The sequence below is a fragment of the Salvelinus fontinalis genome, chromosome 22 (assembly GCF_029448725.1).
Source record: "Salvelinus fontinalis isolate EN_2023a chromosome 22, ASM2944872v1, whole genome shotgun sequence".
Classification (NCBI taxonomy): Eukaryota; Metazoa; Chordata; class Actinopteri; order Salmoniformes; family Salmonidae; genus Salvelinus; species Salvelinus fontinalis.
Window position 1 is genome coordinate 12608894 of NC_074686.1, and position 20841 is coordinate 12629734.

General features: G+C 42.7%; 1 protein-coding gene and 1 pseudogene across 1 annotated transcript; one reads left to right on the forward strand and one right to left on the reverse strand.

Annotated features, from left to right (window-relative positions):
- Window positions 1-3150: 3150 nt before the first annotated feature.
- Window positions 3151-12013, reverse strand: LOC129819840 (transmembrane protein 79-like). Its single transcript, XM_055876471.1, has 5 exons — window positions 11855-12013; window positions 10438-11334; window positions 9603-9797; window positions 9161-9389; window positions 3151-4585 (listed from the first exon to the last, which is right to left on the reverse strand). Exons 2-5 carry the CDS (start codon window positions 11144-11146, stop codon window positions 4393-4395), a joined length of 1326 nt encoding a protein of 441 aa, XP_055732446.1. The 5' UTR covers window positions 11147-11334; window positions 11855-12013; the 3' UTR covers window positions 3151-4392.
- A 2039-nt stretch (window positions 12014-14052) lies between these two features.
- On the forward strand, window positions 14053-20564 carry LOC129819474 (protein misato homolog 1-like; annotated as a pseudogene).
- The last annotated feature ends 277 nt before the right edge of the window (window positions 20565-20841 follow it).

Here is a 20841-nt window from a genome sequence, read left to right on the forward strand (position 1 = left end):
TTGAAGTCTGAAGTTTACATACACTTAGGTTGTAGTCATTAACTCATTTTTCAACCACTCCACAAATTTCTTGTTAACAAACTATAGTTTTGGCAAGTCGGTTAGGACATCTACTTCGTGCATGACAAGTAATTTTTCCAACGATTGTTTAGACAGATTATTTCACTTATAATTCACTATCACAATTCCAGTGGGTCAGAAGATTACATACACTAAGTTGACTGTGCCTTTTAAACAGTTTGGAAAATTCCAGAAAATTGTCATGGCTTTAGAAGCTTCTGATAGGCTAATTGACATCAATTGGAGGTGATCTGTGGATGTATTTCAAGGCCTACCTTCAAACTTAATGCCTCTTTGCTTGACATCATGGGAAAATCAAAAGAAATGTCCAAACAATTGTAGACCTCCACAAGTCTGGTTTATCCTTGGGAGCAATTTCCAAACGCCTGAAGATACCACGTTCATCTGTACAAACAATTGTACGCAAGTATAAACACCATGGGACCACGCAGCTGCCATACCGCTCAGGAAGGAGATGCGTTCTGTCTCCTAGAGATAAACGTACTTTGGTGCGAAAAGTGCAAATCCCAGAACAACAGAAAAGGACCTTGTGAAGATGCTGGAGGAAACAGGTACAAACGTATCTATATCCACAGTAAAACGAGTCATATATCGACATAACCTGAAAGGCCGCTCAGCAAGGATGAAGCCACTCCTCCAAACTTGCCATAAAAAAAGCCAGACTACGGTTCGCAACTGCACATTGGGACAAAGATCGTACTTTTTTGAGAAATGTCCTCTGGTCTGATGAAACAAAAATAGAACTGTTTGGCCATAATGACATCCTTATGTTTGGTGGAAAAAGGGGGAGGCTGCAAGCCGAAGAACAAAATCCCAACCGTGAAGCACGGGGGTGGCAGCATCATGTTGTGCTGGTGCTTTGCTGCAGGAGGGACTGGTGCACTTCACAAAATAATGGCATCATGAGGCAGGAAAATTATGTGGATATATTGAAGCAACATCTCAAGACATCAGTCAGGAAGTTAAAGCTTAGTGACCCCAAGCATACTTCCAAAGTTGTGGCAAAATGGCTTAAGGACAAAAGAATCAAGGTATTGTAGTGGCCATCACAAATCCCTGACCTCAATCCCATTAAAGATTTGTGGGCAGAACTGAAAAAGCATGTGCAAGCAAGGAGGCCTACAAGCCTGACTCAGTTACACCAGCTCTGTCAGGAGGAATGGGCCAAAATTCACCCAACTTATTGTGGGAAGCTTGTGGAAGGCTACCTAAAACGTTTGACCCAAGTTAAACAATTTAAAGCAATACACTCAATTAGTATTTGGTAGCATGTAAACTTCTGACCCACTGGGAATGTTTTGAAAGAAATAAAAGTTGAAATAAATCACTCTACTATTATTCTGACATTTCACATTCTTAAAATAAAAAGTGGTGATCCTAACTGACCTAAGACGGGGAATTCTTACTAGGATTAAATGTCAGGAATTGTGAAAAACTGAGTTGAATTATATTTGGCTAATGTGCATGTACTTTTCTGACTTCAACTGTATATGTACACTACCATTCAAAAGTTTGGGGGTCACTTAGAAATGTCAGTTAGAAGCTGCCAGTTGAGGACTTGTGAGGTGTCTGTTTTTCAAACTAGACACTAATGTACTTGTCCTCTTGACTAGTTGTGCACCGGTGCCTTTCACTCCTTTCTATTCTGGTTAGAGCCAGTTTGCGCTGTTCTGTGAAGGGAGTAGTACACAGCTTTGTACGAGATCTTCAGTTTCTTGGAAATTCCTCGCATGGAATAGCCTTCATTTCTCAGAACAAGAATAGACTGACGAGTTTCAGAAGAAAGGTCTTTGTTTCTGGCCATTTTGAGCCTGTAATCGAACCCACAAATGCCGATACTTAACTAGTCTAAACGCTGACAGTTTTATTCTTTCTTTAAATCAGAACAACAGTTTTCAGCTGTGCTAACATAATTGCATAAGGGTTTTCTAATGATCAATTAGCCTTTTAAAATGATAAACTTGGATTAGCTAACACAACGTGTCATTGGAACACAGGATTGATGGTTGCCGATAATGGGCCTATGCCTATGTAGATATTAAAAAAAAAAAATTAGCTGTTTCCAGCTACAACAGTCATTTACAACATTGTCTACACTGTATTTCTGATCAATTTGATGGACAAAAAAAAAGTTGCATTTCTTTCAAAAACAAGGACATTTCTAAGTGACCCCAAACTTTTGAACGGTAGTTTATATATATTTTTTAATCCCATCCCCCGTCCCTGCAGGAGGACTTTTGCCTTTTGGTAGAACATTATTGTAAATAAGAATTTGTTCTTAACCATCTTAAAGGTTAAATTAACAAAAATGTTGAACTTCCATCCTCTCAGGCGCACAATGTATTAATTTATTGTTGGATCAGAATCGCTGTTATAATCATTGGCCAGTATTGAGAATTAAGTAAAACCACAAGTCCAAATCCCTATCTCCATCCATGGCTAATTCAGGAAAGGGCCAATTTTAGCTAGCCATCGGAGGACAACGAGATGCAACAATTCAAGTTTTACTTCTGTCAATGACGTTTGTTTTCTGATGTGATTGGTCTGAAGCCAAATCCAAACTGGCTTCCCTTAACACTTTTTTTGGGGGCGTGCAAGGACCATTCACAGCTGAGCTCACTCAGTTTAGCTCAACACTGATTGGCTATTATTTTATACTTTTATCAAGGGGGGCCAAATGCTTGTTGACTTCCCTTGCATTCAATGCTATGGGCTGCAACAATGTCATACTCTTTTTGACAATACAGCATCATATGCTACGCATACTGAGAGAGGGGCGCTGTCTCGTTCGCTTTCTCCAGTGAGATACATTTCCTTCGATTTGCAAGAGGCTGAATGTATGAAACACAGACTAAAGATACAACATAACGTATGTTTTTCTTGGTCAATTCCTTGGGGGAGCATGGCTTCCCTTGGCAACCATGGTATTCATGGTTGCCAAGGGAAGCCATGCTCCCCCAAGGAATTGTGTGGCTTCCCTTGGCAACCATGAATACACACCACTGCTTTTGAACTAGTTACGGTCAATCCTTGTCTCATCCTTTGGCTTCATGATGTCATGACAAAATGCAAGATTAGTAGCTGCTTTATTATGTGAATCACATCATTCCATTAGGACAGTGTAAACATTGAAAGATAATATCCAAAAGGAATACAACAATTTATGAGCTGTCTGCCATATACAAACAGGACAATGTATGTGCATTGGTTATGGTACTGTACAGACATAATTAACATAATGCATTCTTAAATAGCTATCAATAAAATATTCTTCCTTCCCATTCATTGTGGGGGTAGTAAATGCTGTACTATTGTAGAAATTAAAGAAATGTAAACATTGCACAGTTGAAGAAATAATAATATCCACATTGATTTGATGTTTTATAAATTAAAAAAAAAGTCAACTCTGCAATAGGTTCATACTATAATGTTGGTAGTTAAGTCTTCATACATTTTAATAACTTGGGGAAAACCACCCCCTTCAGGATGTACTGTATAGTGCAGACTAGTCATGTCATCATAGCTCATTATGAAACCTTTCAGTGAGGCTCTGGACCATCCTTCACCAAAGACATGAGATTAGAATAAAACAATTCTAGTTCGTAAGGATGTACTGCACAAAGTTGTGTTTTAGGCAACAAACGGAGAAAAACAGACAAACAAGAATAATTATGTCCAATAATAATTATTTTTTAAATGCTAATTTTTCTTTGCTACATTCAAAAAAAAAAAGTTTGACGTTGTGTGCCTAATGAACACAACCCAGGCCTTACATGTCTTATTTCATGGATGGTCCATTCCTCTTTGGCTCATGTATGGCATAAGACACTTTATATCACAATCCTTCAACTACAGGTAACTTCATTGGGTTGGCTAACTGTTACTAGCCTCACGTCATCTTAATGCATTGCCCAGCTCTTCATAAACCATTGTTCAATGTGGTTCCAGATGAAGGACATGAAATCCAAGCTGAGGCACTTGATTCTTCTTCTTCCAAACAAACACCATGACAATGAGTGGGTGCCAACAATTGTCTAACTATTCAGTAGGGCAAACCACTGGGGAACTTGTGTGTTATATTGTTGAGAACAGACTTACATCTCGGCATGTAGAGTAAGGAATACATTCCTATCTGCAAGGTTGCACAACGTTTGTCTAAGGAACGTGCCTCTGGTCTATCAGAAGGCAAAGTGTACATATACCTACAGTATCATAAGTTACATGGTAATATCTAATCGTTTCAGTTCTAAGTGTCTAGGGACTGGGGGTCCATTTAATCTTCAGGATTGGGCGTATCTACTCCTCTTCCCCCTAGCCCCACCAACTCTGCCTGGGAGGTGGGGCGGTGGTGGCTGGGGCCACATCAAAGACAGCCCCTTCACTGAGTGACGAGCACACAAAGTAGAGGTTGGCGCCCAACATGACCAGTATGGGCAGGAAGGAGAGGCCGAAGCCCAAACCCCTCACACTGCTGCCTAGGGACAAGCACACCCAGTAGATCAGCCTGTAGGGTGAGAGATCACAACAAGGTCAGCCACTTGGGTCACACACACCCAGTAGATCAGCCTATAGAAGAAGTGACATTGGGTGAGTTTGTTTTGCATGGTCCATGGAGATAAAATACAGAGAATGTATGTAAAACCGTACAGTACCAGTTAAAAGTTTGGACACACCTACTCATTCAAGGATTTCTTTATTTTTACTATTTTCACATTGTAGAATAGTGAAGACATCAAAATAACACATATGGAATCATGTAGTAACCAAAGAAAAGTGTTAAACAAAACAAAATATTGTATGTTTGAGATTCTAAGTATCCACCCTTTGCCTTGACAGCTTTGCACATTCTCTCAACCAACTTCATGAGGAATGCTTTTCCAACAGTCTTGAAGGAGTTCCCACATATGCGGAGCACTTGTTGGCTGCTTTTCCTTCACTCTGCGGTCCAACTCATCCCAAACCATCTCAATTGGGTTGAGGTCGGGTGATTGTGGAGGCCAGGTCATCAGATGCAGCACTCCATCACTCTCATTCTTGGTCAAATTGCCCTTACACAGCCTAGAGGTATGTTTTGCATCATTGTTCTGTTAAAAACGAATGATAGTCCCACTAAGCACAAACCAAATGGGATGGTGAATCACTACAGAATGCTGTGGTAGCCATGCTGGTTAAGTGTGCCTTGAATTCTAAATGAATCAGGGTGTCACTAGCAAAACACCCCCACGCTCCACGGTGGGAACCACATTTGCGGAGATCTAACGTTCACCTGCTCCGCCTCTCAAATTTGGACTCAACAGACCAAAGGACAGATTTCCACCTGTCTAATGTCCATTGCTCATGTTTCTTAGCCTAAGCAAGTCTCTTCTTATTGGTGTCCTTTAGTAGCGGCTATGGAACCCTGACCTGTTCACCGGACGTGCTACCTGTCCCAGACCTGCTGTTTTCAACTCTCTAGAGACAGCAGGAGCGGTAGAGATACTCTTAATGATCGTCGATGAAAAGCCAACTGACATTTACTCCTGAGGTTCTGACTTGTTGCACCCTCGACAACCACTGTGATTATTATTATTTGACCATGCTGGTCATTTATGAACATTTGAACATCTTGGCCATGTTCTGTTATCTCCACCCGGCACAGCCAGAAGAGGACTGGCCACCCATCAGCCTGGTTCCCCTCTAGGTTTCTTCCTAGGTTTTGGCCTTTCTAGGGAGTTCGTAGAAGGTGTAGAAGCCACCGTGCTTCTACACCTGCATTGCTTGCTGTTTGGGGTTTTAGGCTGGGTTTCTGTACAGCACTTTTAGATATCCGCTGATGTAAGAAGGGCTATATAAATACATTTGATTTGATTTAGTGGTTTCTTTGCAGAAATTCAATAATGATGGCCTGATTCACACAGTCTCCTCTGAACAGTTTATGTTGATGTGTCTGTTACTTGAACTCTGTGAAGCATTTATTTGGGCTGCAATCTGAGGTGCAGTTAACTCTAATGAACTTGTCCTCTGCAGCAGAGGTAACTCTGGGGTCTTCCTTTCCTGCGGCAGTCCTCATGAGAGCCAGTTTCATCATTGCGCTTGATGGTTTTGGCGACTGCATTTGAAGAAACCTTCAAAGTTCTTGAAACTTTCAGGATTGACTGACCTTCATGTCTTCAAGTAATGATGGACTGTCGTTTCTCTTTGCTTATTTGAGCTGTTCTTGCCCCAATATGGACTTGGTCTTTTAACAAATATGACTATCTTGTCACAACACAACTGATTTGCTCAAACGCATTAAGGAAAGAAATTCCACAAATTAACTTTTAACAAGGCATACCAGTTAATTGAAATGCTTTCCAGGTGACTACCTCATGAAGCTGGTTGAGATAATGCCAAGAGTGTGCAAAGCTGTCATCAAGGCAAAGGGTGGCTACTTTGAAGAATCATCAAATATAAAATGTATTTTGATTTGTTTAAAGCTTTTTTAGTTACTACATGATTCCATGTGTCATTTCATCGTTTTGATGTCTTCACTATTATTCTACAATGTATAAAATAGTAAAAATAAAGAAAAACCCTGGAATAAGTAGGCGTGTCCAAACTTTGACTGGTACTGTAAGTGTTTACAAACATTATTAGGTTAGAAAAGATAAGGATAACAATGTTGGGTGAAGGTATGGATCGGTGATAAGCAATGTTCCCTCTGGGACTGGCACGCAGAATAAATATTAGCCCACAGAGAGAAGCACGAGATTAAACTTCACTCTAGAGCAGTGGTCACCTACCGGTCGATCCAAGGCATTCCTAGTCAAACATTTCTGCAAAAAAACAACGCAGTAACGTAGTAACGCAGTAACGTAGCAGGCAAAAAAGAAAGCTACAGCAAAGTTTATACTGTGAGATTTCAAGATGTGTAAAACCATGACTAGAGAGACACTCAACAAATACAGCAAAGAGCTGCTGTTTGAGTGAGTTCATGTTTAACTTCTTACTCAGCACTGTCAACACTTCTATAAGCCATAAAATGCACATTCTTCCTATTTCCACTCAGTGCTCCAACAAGCACTGCAGCAGTAATGAATGAGTAGGAAAGTGTATCTATAGGCTTGCGCTGTTGTTATTATTAGCGGATTGGGTCATTTTTAGTATCGAGGAATATTTAACTTTCTCTGTTCATAGGAGTGACATGAATTTGTGCATGAGGCAGAAATTATGCAGTGCTACTGGAGTTGCCATCAGCTGGAAGACTGTCCCTTTTTGGTCAGTGTCAGTGAAGGAAAGGGAGAGCGGAGGGATGTTGATAGGCAGACCCTCGAGTCTGCTGCTCTCTCCCTCTGCTGACCATCAGATGTAGGCACAATCAGCTCAGTAAAATACAAATAAAAAGCGAATTATTTGGTTGTGCCTCACAGGGTAATATAACAACAGATCTATTACAGGTGTTATCATATAGCATACCTCAAATTTTTAAATATACATTTTTTAAATGGCCCGAACAACAATCCCTTGGCAGGGCAACTCATTGCTTCAGTACTCTTTTTAATTGGTTAATGTTGCATAGGCGTACATTTTTTAAGTCATGTGTAAAAATAATCTGAGTGGTAGATCTCAGCTTGCATTTGGACTCAGAAAGTGGTCTTGACTCAGAAAAGTTTGGTGACCACTGTTCTAGAGTTTTCCCTGTTAACACGATCAATGTTTCCCTTTACTGTGGCAATTGTGATCTAATCAATGGAATATTAGTCACTTTCAATGCAACATACTGAAACAAAAAACTTTGCAAGAGATTTTATTGTAGGCAGAACACATCGGAATAGGATTCTATTGCATTGACAAGTGGCATAAACAATCAGAGCTGCAGTATCCTTATATGCAAATAGACCATTGCCATATATGGATCTGTGCCATTTACTTTGAACTGGACTGTGTCTACAGCATGAGCGGTCGTGAGTAGATGTGCTCGTTTTGAGATCAGCGAGAGAGCTGCACATAGCCACATGCACATTTTGTTCATATCCTTTGCTAGTTTGTGAGTTATTAGCCCAGTTTTTGATCATTTGTAGTCAGCGACAGGGGAGTGATTTCCTCATACATGATCATAAAACATGTACATTTCTTGAAAAGCGAGTCAGGTAAAAAGCGAGTCAGGTAAAGAGCTTTTTTATTTGTCTTAAAGGGGCAGTGTTGTATTTTGAGAAAGGTTTGAATTAGCTAAGTAGCCAATAGGCAGAGGGTAGCATAATTTGTCTGATTCTCTGTAATAATGATTTGGGATTAATAATGCATTTTATTTTGTAAAGTGGTTTCTTGCATCAAACTACATTTTCAGTGGATAAACAGGTTCATGTCAAGCCCTGCATGTTTTTTTCCCCCAAAAGTCTCATGGAATGTAGGTTTACACTGAACACCAAACATTGGCTGCTACTGTGGGCTGAACATGTATGATGAAATCCTGGTTGAGATTGAACAACGAAACAGCACAGCAAGTAAGTGAAAGAAATAGGTTTTGATTATGTTTTACTGGTAATGGGGACATACGTAAATGCCAACAAAATAACTTTTTGGTCAGTGTGTGTTTCAGCTATTTAACTGTACTAGAATGCTTAAAAGGCTGCTACATTTTAAAAATATGTTACCGGTATAATTTTTTGGGACAAGGAACATATCGGTCAAAAATGTCATACCGGTGCATCCCTATGCGCAACACAACCCATTCCGCACCCACGAAGCAGGGTTACCTATCCCTCCACAAAAGCCATGTCCCTTGTTGAAAAAGGGGAACAATGGCTGCATTTTAGGCTGACTGGGCATGCAGTACAATCTCAAAACTATCTAGTGATTCCACATCGGCTACATCTCTGCTAACTGCACAGTGAATGCACATAACCAGAATACACAGGAATAATTATCATTGAACTACCACATCGAATTATGGTAATGTTTGTGTGTCAATTCATCCCGTAAGGGATGGGATGAAAATTGGCGATTTGACATGAAAAATAACATTTTCATTCATTCATTCATACAAATAAACATAAAACGCAGAACGCACTGCCACCACTGAGACTGAGTAGTGAACACACACACACACACAGGCACTCACCTGCCGAAGGCAAAAACGATGGTGAGCAGGGGCACCATCTTGAGCAGGTCCTGGCTGATGTAGGTGGCCATGACGGCCAGCTGCAGGAAGTAGAGTAGGAAGAGGGAGAGCGAGTCGCCCACGTAGTGCCGGTGGACTGCCACCTCCCGGCTCTCCTCCCCCACCTTGGCCTCGTAGAGGGGTGTCAGGGCGCCGTAGCGCAGCCGCGCCAACCCCTGCACCAGCACACCTGGGAGTTGGGAGGGGGGAGAAGAGATGGGTGGAGGGAAGAGGAAGACAGTGCAGGGGGGAGACCGAGGTAGAGGAAGATTGGGAGAGTACCAAAAGTGATAAAAACATTAGCATTGCCAAGAGCAAAGAAGTAACACACATTTAGTCTATTCAATCATCTCTAATAGGTGATAACATATCACAGCCCAACTCTAACAGTCCACAGTCTTACCTAGCATAATGGGTATGACAGCAAAGAAGGAGCAGCGCAGTGTGTACACCAGTCTGAGAGGGGCGCTGTCCAGGGGTGGGGCATCAAAGGGCAAAAGGGCATAGCCGCCCCACACAAGTAGAGGGAAGAGAACAGCTGCAGCACCAATGCCCAGGCCAAGTTTCAGAACATCCCCACAACTACCACCACACATATCTAAATAACAGAGGAATCTGGGGTCAATAAAACTACAGCCAAACCTGGGGAAAATTGTGTTTTTAAGATACAATAACTTGAAAAGTATGGATAAAATAAAATAAAACAGCCATTTCTTTGGTCGATGACGATAGGAAATATATGTAGACTTCTTATTATGCTGCCTCATATTTTACATGACAATTTTCATACCAATTTCTCACAACAGGAAAGAGATTCATTTTTACATTTTATTCACATAGCTGACACTCTTATCCAGAGCGACTTTCATCTTAAGATAGCTAGGTGGGACAACCACATATCACAGTAAGTACATTTTCCCACAATAAAGTAGCTGTCAGGGGTGAGGAGGGAGTGCTGTGGGATTATTTCAGATACTCTTTGAAGAGTTAGGGTTTCAGATGTTTTTGGGAGATGGGCAGGAACTCTGTTGTGTCCTAGCTTCAGGAGGAAGCTGGTTCCACCATTGGGGTGTCATTAGATCTAAAACATGTCTAATCAGAGAGGAAAAGATCAGATAAAACGATAATGTAATCTACATTTTTTAGAATCCAGTTGTGTTGATATACTGTTTATTGAACTACTATACCCCAATTACCCCAATTAGTATTAATGGTACTGGTTCGGCACTGGTACGTACGTGTGTAGTTGTCCGGCTCCTCTGTCCACTGTGGGTAGTAGAGTACTGGTGGGGCTGTTGGTGTCTGGGGCTCTAAGAAAGGTCTCTTCTCAGTATCCATCTCCCCATATTTGCTATTTTCGAGTGGGAACTCCTCCCCTTTGCTGGATGGACGCACTATCACTGTCGGAGTGAAGACCTGCGCAACCTTCTCTGGCATCCAATTCACTGGGCCGTCCTCCCCCTCTTCCTCATCATCTGCAAGCGAACCATCCATGTCCTCACCTTTGCCTCCCTCCACCTCATCATCTCTCCATCGCTCTCCCTCTGGCATGCTCTCTCTCCATTTTGCCTTTCGCTCACTCTCTGGCTGGCTCTCCTGTCCCTCCAGAAGCTCTGTGCTCCCTCCTATCCTCTCTACCTCTCTCTCCTCCTCCTCCTCCTCCTCCTCCTCCCCTTCAGCTCCCTCACTCTCGGACACCACACCTCCTTTCTCTCCCTCTCTGTCACCCAGCCACAGCAAAGTGCTAGGCTCCAAGGCAGCTGAGCTGGTTGCCTTTTTCGCCTCTTGCTTCTCATCCTCTTCCCCCTTCTCTTCTTCCATCCTCCTGTGCTCTAGGCCCTGTTGTTCTGCTCCAGGTGTTTGAGGTCCTGCAGCAGTAGACCCACTGGTTTTAGAAGGCCCTCCGGCTCTGTCTTCATCTGGATTTAAAGTCAGGTGCACGGACATCACCGTTTCTCACCCGTCTCTGTCTGTATGATATTCCTGTCTAGGCTGTGTTGTGTGTGCAATTATTGGCCAGTGTGTCTTTCTGCAAACTAACTATTTACTTTTCAGTTTCAACATTTACAATTATATTCCATAAAACAAGTTGGTGCCAAACCTCATTCTCATAAGGTCAAGTCCTATTGATTCACCTGAAAGGGAAGAGTGATAAAACAATGGTTTTCCGGCACACAGTAAAACAATCCATTTGATAAGCTAATGAGCTGAGAGTCATCAGTGAGCATTGAACTTTGAATCTTTAAATGGATGAAGTGTACCTTCCTCTACGGAGTGCGATTTATCAACATTCTAATGCCCACTGCACGCACGAGAGACATTTTGATTTATATTCTAGATTTATACTACTAGTAGCCTACCAATGAGATGCAGTTGAGATAGGAAAAACCTATTCCTACTTGAATTTAGGCCTAGTACGGAAACAGATTACTTTAAAATGAAGCAATGTCGCAATAACTTGTTTTGTGGGTCTGGTTTAGAGTATCTGATTTTGCGACAACATTGCGTTCTCCGTTTCCTCACTATGTCCATATCGCAAAAACGTTTTTGTGGGTCTCTGGTCTCCAGATACTGGACCTTATCCGACCTATCCAGTGCCATCAAATCCATGACATAAGGAACTTTGAACTGATGTAGTTAGTTAGACTGACTTACCCGACGTCTAGGCTGCATGCTGCTCCATAAGATTAAAATAGCAAAAACGTGGAATTGGCCCAGGAAGTGTTTTTCAGACTTTTGTAGTAATGTGAAACTCGAGTAAGGTTGGGTTGTTTGACAGGTGCGGCAAGGTAAATCATTGCAGGAAAGTTTTTGTGGTTGCTCATATCATGTGATAACTCCACCCACGATGACGTTTCGTTTTGTAGTAGGCCACAGCGCAATTTCTTTTTTATTATTTTGTTATTTTTAAACAATGGCGATGCCTCTCATAATTAGGCTGTATAGGCTACCCATAATTGTATTATAGCACTGCCTATTTCATTGTCTAAATACATATTAAATACATATTCTCAACATGCATTTATAATAATTACACTATTCAAACATAGATTTTCATAAATCGCAGGTAGGTTTATTACTATACCGCTTGTCTATCGACAGTCTACTGTACAAGGAGGAGACTGTCCCACTGCGGTCCTGTAATCCATACTGGGGCGGCAGGTAGTTTAGTGTTTAGAGCGTTTGACTACTAACCGAAAGGTTGCAAGATTGAGTCCCCGAGCTGACTGTTCCTAGGCCATCATTGAAAATAAGATTTTGTTCATGACTGATTTACCTAGTCAATTAAAGGTAAAATACTAAAGTGCTGCACGTTTGCCTCCACGGCGATACCGAACAATTATTTTAATTTAACCTTTATTTAAACAGGCAGTCACATTGAGACTAAACATCTATTTTACAAGAGAGCCCTGTATACATTAATATAAAACAAGATAATAAAACATACACATATGTGTATAAAACAATATAATTCAGCACACAATGACAAAATGAACACTATTTTGAAAAACGGTTCAAAGAGCGAATCATATTCGTTCATGTACTTCTTATTAGCCAATAGTAGACGCTATTGCCTTCATCAAGGGTGGGCTCCTTCTGAAACTTGCACCTGTTAAAGTGATCTATAAATCTGTTGTCATGTTTGCTTGCCATGATGGAGCATCATATTCCATATTCTAAGAAATCTTTTAAAATTAACAAATTTATGCATTTGTGATTTATTTTTGATTAGAAACTGGATGGTTCGAGCCCTGAATGCTGATTGGCTGATAGCCGTGGTATATCAGACTGTATACAACGGATATGACAAAAGGTTTAGTTTTACTGCTCTAATTACGTTGGTAACCAGTTTATAATAGCAATAAGGCTCCTCGGGGGTTTGTGATATATGGCCAATATACCACGCCTAAGAGTCGTGCATAAGAACAGCCCTTGGCCGTGGTATATTGGCCATATACCACACCTCCTCGGGCCTTATTGCTTATTTACCTCATAGACCTTAGGATGGGTAGCATGTTTAGAGAAGTCAACTCGGGCACTATTCTAACTTCGTCTGCACACATTGGTGGAATTTACAGGTTGATACCCATCTGCATGTGTTCTATGGCAATTCTGGAAACTGATGATTTTTTTTGCAAGCTAGCTACCTACTCTTTTAGCTAATCACATGTGCAGTATAGTCTATAGTTTATGCCTGCCCATACCATAACCAAATCGCCAACATGGGGCACTCTGTTCACTTTGTTCACAACGTTGACATCAGCAAACCGCTTGTCGACACGACACCATAAACGTGGTCTGCGGTTGTGAGGCCAGTTGGATGTCCTGCCAAATTCTCTAAAATGACTATGGTAGAGAAATTAACATTACATTCTCTGGCAACAGCTCTGGTGGACATTCCTGCAGTCAACATGCCAATTGTACCCTCCCTCAAAAGTTGAGACATCTGTGGCATTGTGTTGTGTGAAAAAACGACACATTTTAGAGTGGCCTTTTGACGCCAGCACAAGGTGCTCCTGTGTAATGATCATGCTGTTTAATCAGCTTCTTGATATGCCACACCTGTCAGGTGGATAGATTATCTTGCCAAAGGCGAAATGCTCACTAACAGGGATGTAAACAAATTTGTGCACACAATTTGAGAGAAATAAGCTTTTTGTGCATATGGAAAATCATGAGGATCTTTTATTTCAGCTCATGAAACATGGGACCAACACTTTACATGTTGTGTTTATATTTTTGTTCAGTGTAGATTACAATAATCCAAGTAGCTAGCTAACACAACAAGGAGAGAGAGAAAAAATAGCTAGATGTTTTGGTAGAAATAGCTATGTAACTCTGCTGTGAGGGCGATGGCAGTGATGGTATGTTTATTATGCAGGGACCTTCATGTTTTAGTATGGTCAGTTTGTCTGTCTTCTTAAAAATGGACAATTGGTGTTCAGTGCACCTCTCTTTGCAACATGGGAGGTGACACATTGAATAACCATTTGTCTTTGCATGAGTTGACAGTATACATAACAAATCATATGCTATGAATGTAAATCTTGACATCATACCTTTTCCTCTTGCTCCCTCTCTCTCCTTCTGTTTGTATTGCACCAGGATGTCTCGCGGACCTACGACCCAGACGTGCCCCCAGGTCCTTCTGTGTTTGAAGAACAGCAATTATTGGGCAGGTGTAACAGGTCGAGCTCCAGAATGATGTTCTCACCTACACCCCCTGCCTGATCACCATGGACCTCAAAGGTAACCCATGGTAACCAGCAGGGCATCATTCAGAAGAGCACCACGTTGCCGAAATGTTCTGAAGCACTCAACTTCTTCCTTGAAATGTCACACAGATGGTTTGCTGAATGTCTCTTAGAGGTCACAGATTGAGTAAACATGTTGTGTTGAAGGTTTTTACAAAGTTTGCCACAATTACAGTGTACATCTTTAGGTATGACAGGGACATTTTTACATTTAAGTCATTTAGCAGACGCTCTTATCCAGAGCGACTTACAAGTACATACATGCATATATATTTTTTTTTGTACTGGTCCCCCGTGGGAAACGAACCCACAACCCTGGCGTTGCAAGCGCCATGCTCTACCAACTGAGCCACACGGGACATAAATGGACACTAGAGGTGCATATCATTGGAGTAAGAGGATAACTACAGGGGTAGATATAGATTGAAAAACAAGGTTGGTTACATTTAAATACTACATAAACATCCTCTCTGTCCATTCTACTGGTAGCCTTCAGATGCTGAAACAGGAGGGGAGTCTCTATGAGCCTGGGAAGGATCCCACCGCTGTCACATGGTGCGTTTGTCTGTTTGTGTGTGTGTGTGCCTGCAATGTAATGGTGCACAAAGAGAGCCCGCCAACAAATGACTCCTTCCTCCCAGACCTGGACAAGCTAGACGTATGACACACAAGCACCATGCACACTACGTCTCTTTCCTAACGTTTAAAAAAAAATAAGATAGCCCAAAAACAACCCCTAGCCTTTAACCCCTTAGCCGATTGCATGTCTGAAGGAACCAGATAGGTGTAAACAATATTGCCGAAACTCCCTGAATACTGTTGGAAGGCTAGGTGGAGCCGCCTCCATATTACTTACACCTGCCCAATAATTGCTGTTCTTCAAACACAGAAGGGTCGGGGCTCAGTGCAAGAAAATTGGAGTTGTTCTTGGACCAGGCATAACACTTCTCATTAAAGTGTCTCATTCTGACAGTTCATTCTCTGTCCAGAAGGGAGAGTTATTGGCTGAGGTTGATTTTGACCCAACTCCAGTGCCTCACTGTTCCGGTAAGGGTCGAAAAACAAAGCGTTTTGCCACAGTGCAGGTGCTCTGTGGCAAAAAAAAAGTGATTTATAAGTTAGCATACTATTATGGGTGTAAACCTGTATGACCAGAAATGTGGTAAAAGAGGATCAGACCAAGAAACGAGCCACTCTCTGTCACTCACACACTTCCTTTTCACCGAACCGTGTTTCCTGTGTAGTGGCTGTTGCCATGGAGACGTTGAACAGCCGCTTGGAGCGCGCTCAGAAGGGCTACCGGCTGGAGAGCAATGTGAGGGTATGATCGGACTTCTTGAGGATCCACCTGCACCCTCACACAATCTGTCATCCACGAGTACAACCACGATGGGTGAGAGCAAATAGTAACAGCCAAAAATAGTAACAGCCAAAGATACACACCCAAAGAGTTGACGAGGTGGAGAACAGATAATGGACTTGAAATATTATTAAGAAAGTCACACACGCTACATTATTCTCAGTGCCTTTCTTAGGGTACATACAGTCATTATGTGGCTGGGTCGACTCCAATTATTTTACACTGAGTACGTTTTCCGCCTACCATAGAGCTAAAAACATTAAAGACAGTGTTGTCCAATCAGACATTAGCCAAGGTGCAAACAAGACCAGCCTCCTGCATATTCCTCCGGCAACAACAAGTGTGGCAATTGTACTCAATGCCAGTACACCAAACGTATGAAAAGTCCCAAGACTGGGTCGAGACATAAAAATCTACAGTACCATCAATTGTAATTCTCGCAATGTGATCTATGTGATTCGCTGCCTGTGCGGCTTATTTTACGTTGGAGTTAAGCACTAGGTGGCAAAATTGACTACAGCACACCACAGCCTGAGTACCAACCTGCATGGTCTACCACACTGTCGCCCATTAGCACCACCAGCTGAAGAGAGTTTTCTCCCTAATTGTCATCCCCATGCCCTATATGAACTTGTCCATTCCCTTTGTGATTATTCTGAAGAAGGTATTTTAATCTTTTAAACGTGTCTAATAAAACGATGTATTGGTAAGCGAGCGTTGCGCCTTTTCCTGTCCAATGATGTCCACACAGAGTGTGTTTCCCATATACCACAGCAGAACTAACTTGGAATTCTTAGGAAAATAACTTCATTTTGGCATTGTGTCTCTAGGGAGGCCCACAATCTGGACGCGTTTGGCCAGGGGGAGGCTCTGCTTCAGGGCTCAGTGCTGGAGGATCTAGAGGACAGACTAAACTTCTTCATAGAGGGCTACCTACAGGTAACTGACTGGTGATCCTCTACACTGACTCTCCATTACGGGTTATCACCAACCCTCGTTCTGGAAAGTACAAGACTGGAATATCTAAAAAGACCCATATCCATCCAAATATACTTTGTTCTTTACAAAGGCCCCATTTGGTACAATCACTCCTTGAATTACTGATTTTCATCCGTTTGTCATCTCTCCTTTCTCCCTTCCTTCTGCCATCCCTCTCCCTCCCAGCGGTTCCAGGTGCTGTGTGACCTGGCCGATGGCTACTCAGGCCTGGGTTCAAAGGTCACGGAGATGCTGCAGGACTCCTATGGGGGACGGGGCATCCTGAGCTGGGGACTTGCACCTGTTAGTCACCCAGACACAGTGAGTGACAAGAGGGAGGTTGTTTGCAGTGTGTTTTCAGGCAGTTCCTCAGTTAGCGCTGTTTTTTTCAACAGGGTCATGTTCATCAGGGCATACAATGAAAAACACTTTGCAATGGAAAATTAGCATTTCTTATTGTCCAGGTAATCCCTTCCTGTTTCAATCAACTTTCTTCCGTTTGGTGCCTAATGAACATGACCCAGGTGTTTGCCATGTAATGCCATTGGTCTTATTCTCCTTAAGCTTGCAGATAGAACTGTCATTCATAGAGCTCAGCTGAGATCTGCGGTTGTCTTGTTTTTATTTCACAATTTGCTACTGATTTAATGTAATAAGGTTGTCCGTCTCTCATAGAGTATTTGGGTTTTATGCGCAACTATTGTCTGGTGTTGTGAATAAGTACAGCTGCCAAAGCGCTCGTATAGTGCTATGACATTGTGTAGCTTTCCTCGGACCCTGATGGAGCTCTACCACCTGTTGAATTACTCCTTAGGCATGGTCCACATGGCCAGTAACAGCTCCTTCTTCTGCCCTTTAACCCTGAAAGGTGGGCTAGGCAGAACCTAGGAAGAAACCTAGAGAGGAACCAGGCTATGAGGGGTGGCCAGTCCTCTTCTGGCTGTGCCGGGTGGAGATTATAACAGAACATGGACAAGATGTTCAAATGTTCATAGATGACCATCCGGAACAAATAATAATAATCACAGTGGTTGTAGAGGGTGCAACAAGTCCTCAGCAGTCCAATCCCTGTACCTTTTGCAGAATATCAGTCTGTCCCTGATGTTTTTCCTGGAGAGAAGTGCCTTCTTTGCTGCCCTTCTTGACACCAGGCCATTCTCAAAGTCTTCGCCTCACTGTGTGTGCAGATGCACTCACACCTGCCTGCTGCCATTCCTGAGCAAGCTCTGTACTGGTGGCGCCCCAATCCCGCAGCTGAATCAACTTTAGGAGACGGTCCTGGCGCTTACTGGACTTTCTTGGGCGCCCTGAAGCCTTGTTCACAACAATTGAACCGCTCTCCTTGAAGTTCTTGATGATCCGATAAATGGTTGATTTAGGTGCAATCTTCCTGGCAGCAATATCCTTGCCTGTGAAGCCCTTTTTGTGCAAAGCAATGAGGCCGGCACGTGTTTCCTTGCAGGTAACCATGGTTGACAGAGGAAGAACAATGATTCCAAGCACCACCCTCCTTTTGAAGCTTCCAGTCTGTTATTCGAACTCAATCAGCATGACAGAGTGATCTCCAGCCTTGTTCCTTGTCAACACTCACACCTGTGTTAACGAGAGAATCACTGACATGTCAGCTGGTCATGTCAGCTGGTCCTTTTGTGGCAGGGCTGAAATGCAGTGGAAATGTTTTGGGGGGATTCAGTTCATTTGCATGGCAAATGAGGGACTTTGCAATTAATTGCAATTCATCTGATCCCTCTTCATAACATTCTGGAGCATATGCAAATTGCCATCATACAAACTGAGGCAGCAGACTTTGTGAAAATTTATATTTGTGTCATTCTCAAAACTTTTGGCCACGACTGTAGTGCAAATGATTGACATCGCTCTCTCCCATTGTTGCTTGAGAGGATTTTTACTGTTTTTATATGCCACCCTGAAGATGTCCGACAACCCCAGAAATGAGTGTGTGTGTGTGTGTTTCTTTCTGTCTCCTCCAGCCGTCACTCTGGTACCACTCCAGTTCTGTTCTGGCTCTGGACTCCCTCACTGTGCCCTACTGGCTGCAGTACGACAGCGCACCCATGTGGGAGTTTGCTGACGCACGGGAGAAAGGTGAGCGCTGGGCGCTTTCTTTGACCAGGTCTCTACTATATGTCAGAAAATGCTGTATCCCAATGAGACTAATCTCGTTAAATAAAAAACTAAGGTTTAATCAGGTACAAGTACTGGTTGGCTTCAGTTATCCCCCTCAAAGAACATTTTGAAGGGATTGTCCAGGACACAAGATAATCATTATGTCTTCCCCACATAGCCTACTATACATTTAACAGGTTTACTGTGTGTGTGAGACATCCGGGTTGTAGTCTGTTCTCTTCCGTTTGGTGCCTAATGAACATGACCGAGGTGTGTGTGTTTGTGTGTGTGTATGTTTCTCAGGTGGTGGCTGCATACGGAGCCCTCCCCTTTCCTATGGCGCAGGGCAGCTCTCTCCCTGACACCCTGGATGACTGCGCAAACGCGTTGCTGTGGCTACCCCTATCGGCTTGCCCCGAGCAGGGCGACGGCCACTGCTTCGGTCAATCGGTGACCCTCAAGGGTTTAGAGTTGCAGTGTCTGGTTAGGTGAGTCAAAGAACATGGCTGTTATGTTACTGTTGCATTACTCTGTCGACTGCAAGTGTATTTCTGGGGCATGGAGGCCTATGTGTACCAGTGGAGGCTGCTGAGGGGAGGACGGCTCATAATAATGGCTGGAACGGAGCGAATGGAATGGCAAACACATGGAGACCATGTTTGTATTTGATACCATTCCACTAATTCTGCTCCAGCCATTACCACAAGCCCATTCACCCCAATTAAGGTGCCACCAACCTCCTGTGATATGTACATCTGGGTATTCCAACACATTCCCCCAACTGTAACTGTAAATCTAATCCTGATGTTTCTGGTCCGTTTATCTTACTGTGGTTTGTCCTGTCTCTCTCACTCTCTGGATCTCTGTCTGCCCTTATCAAAGTCTGTCTCTATCTGACTCGGTCCAAGCCTCTGTTTCTGCTATCAAGTTTTATTAGTGGTATGTACAGGATACACATGGTGTACACTTTCCAATGAAATGCTCACTTGCAGGTTCCGTCTCGACAATGTAACAACAATTATAATAAATAGCAATATGAACATAAAGTAAATGGCTCAGTAGAATGAAATATATGTTTTTTTGTATAATACAGGAAGGCAAAATCTATAGTACAATATTTACACATGTATCAGGGAAGGGGGATTGGGGGTCAAGTGTTTTAGATTTGGTAGTAGTATAATAGTAAAAGCCCTGTTATCTGGCTACACAAGTGATTTCTATGTGGATATTCAACCCTTTGTCTTTCTCCACGTCAGTCAGTTCTATTTCTCTCACTGTGCCCAGATCTCTGCCTCACAATATCTATCACTAAATAAGTCTATTCTATTTTCATGCCTCACTATGCTTGTATCCAACAGTCTCTCTCATTATTGGCAGGTCCTTCCCTCTAACATTATCTTACTCTCTTCCGCAGCGTGGTCCCTTAGTCTTCTCCCTCCAGGTGCTCACCTCCCTGCAGTCGTCTCCGGCCCTGGGCCCGTGGCTGTTGGAGCTGCAGCGCGGTGCCAGCGCCCTGGACCCCCGCCGCATTTCCCCCAGCTTCCTCTCCCGGGGGCCTGAGCTGGCCGACTTTCAGGAGTCTAGGGAGCAACTCGGTCGACTGGTTCGCTGTTACCGCGACGATAGCAGAGGCATGATGCGATGATCAATTGACTGACATCCACAAGAGTCATTTTCTCTTTTCTGTCTTCTGCATTGTTAGCCCAGAACGATTCTGCACACTCCATACCATCCGAATAGATGGGTCTTGATTGACCGCGACTGGAATTGACAGACCCACCCGTCCACATTGTATAGTGATCATACAGACTCACTGAGACTTTATAAGGATTGTGAATTCTGGTTGGAAACAATGGACTCGCTGTTTGAGATGGTGACAGAACTTTTAAGATAAAATATTGAGATTTTAATTGACAAAGGAT

Coding starts and splice junctions, on each gene's coding strand:
- LOC129819840 (XM_055876471.1), bottom strand. CDS start 11,146: ATGTCCGTGCACCTGACTTTAAATCCAGATGAAGACAGAGCCGGAGGG. Junction 9,390..9,602: donor TGTCATACCCATTATGCTAG/GTAAGACTGTGG, acceptor CCCAACTCCCAG/GTGTGCTGGTGCAGGGGTTG. Junction 4,586..9,160: donor ATCGTTTTTGCCTTCGGCAG/GTGAGTGCCTGT, acceptor CTCACCCTACAG/GCTGATCTACTGGGTGTGCT.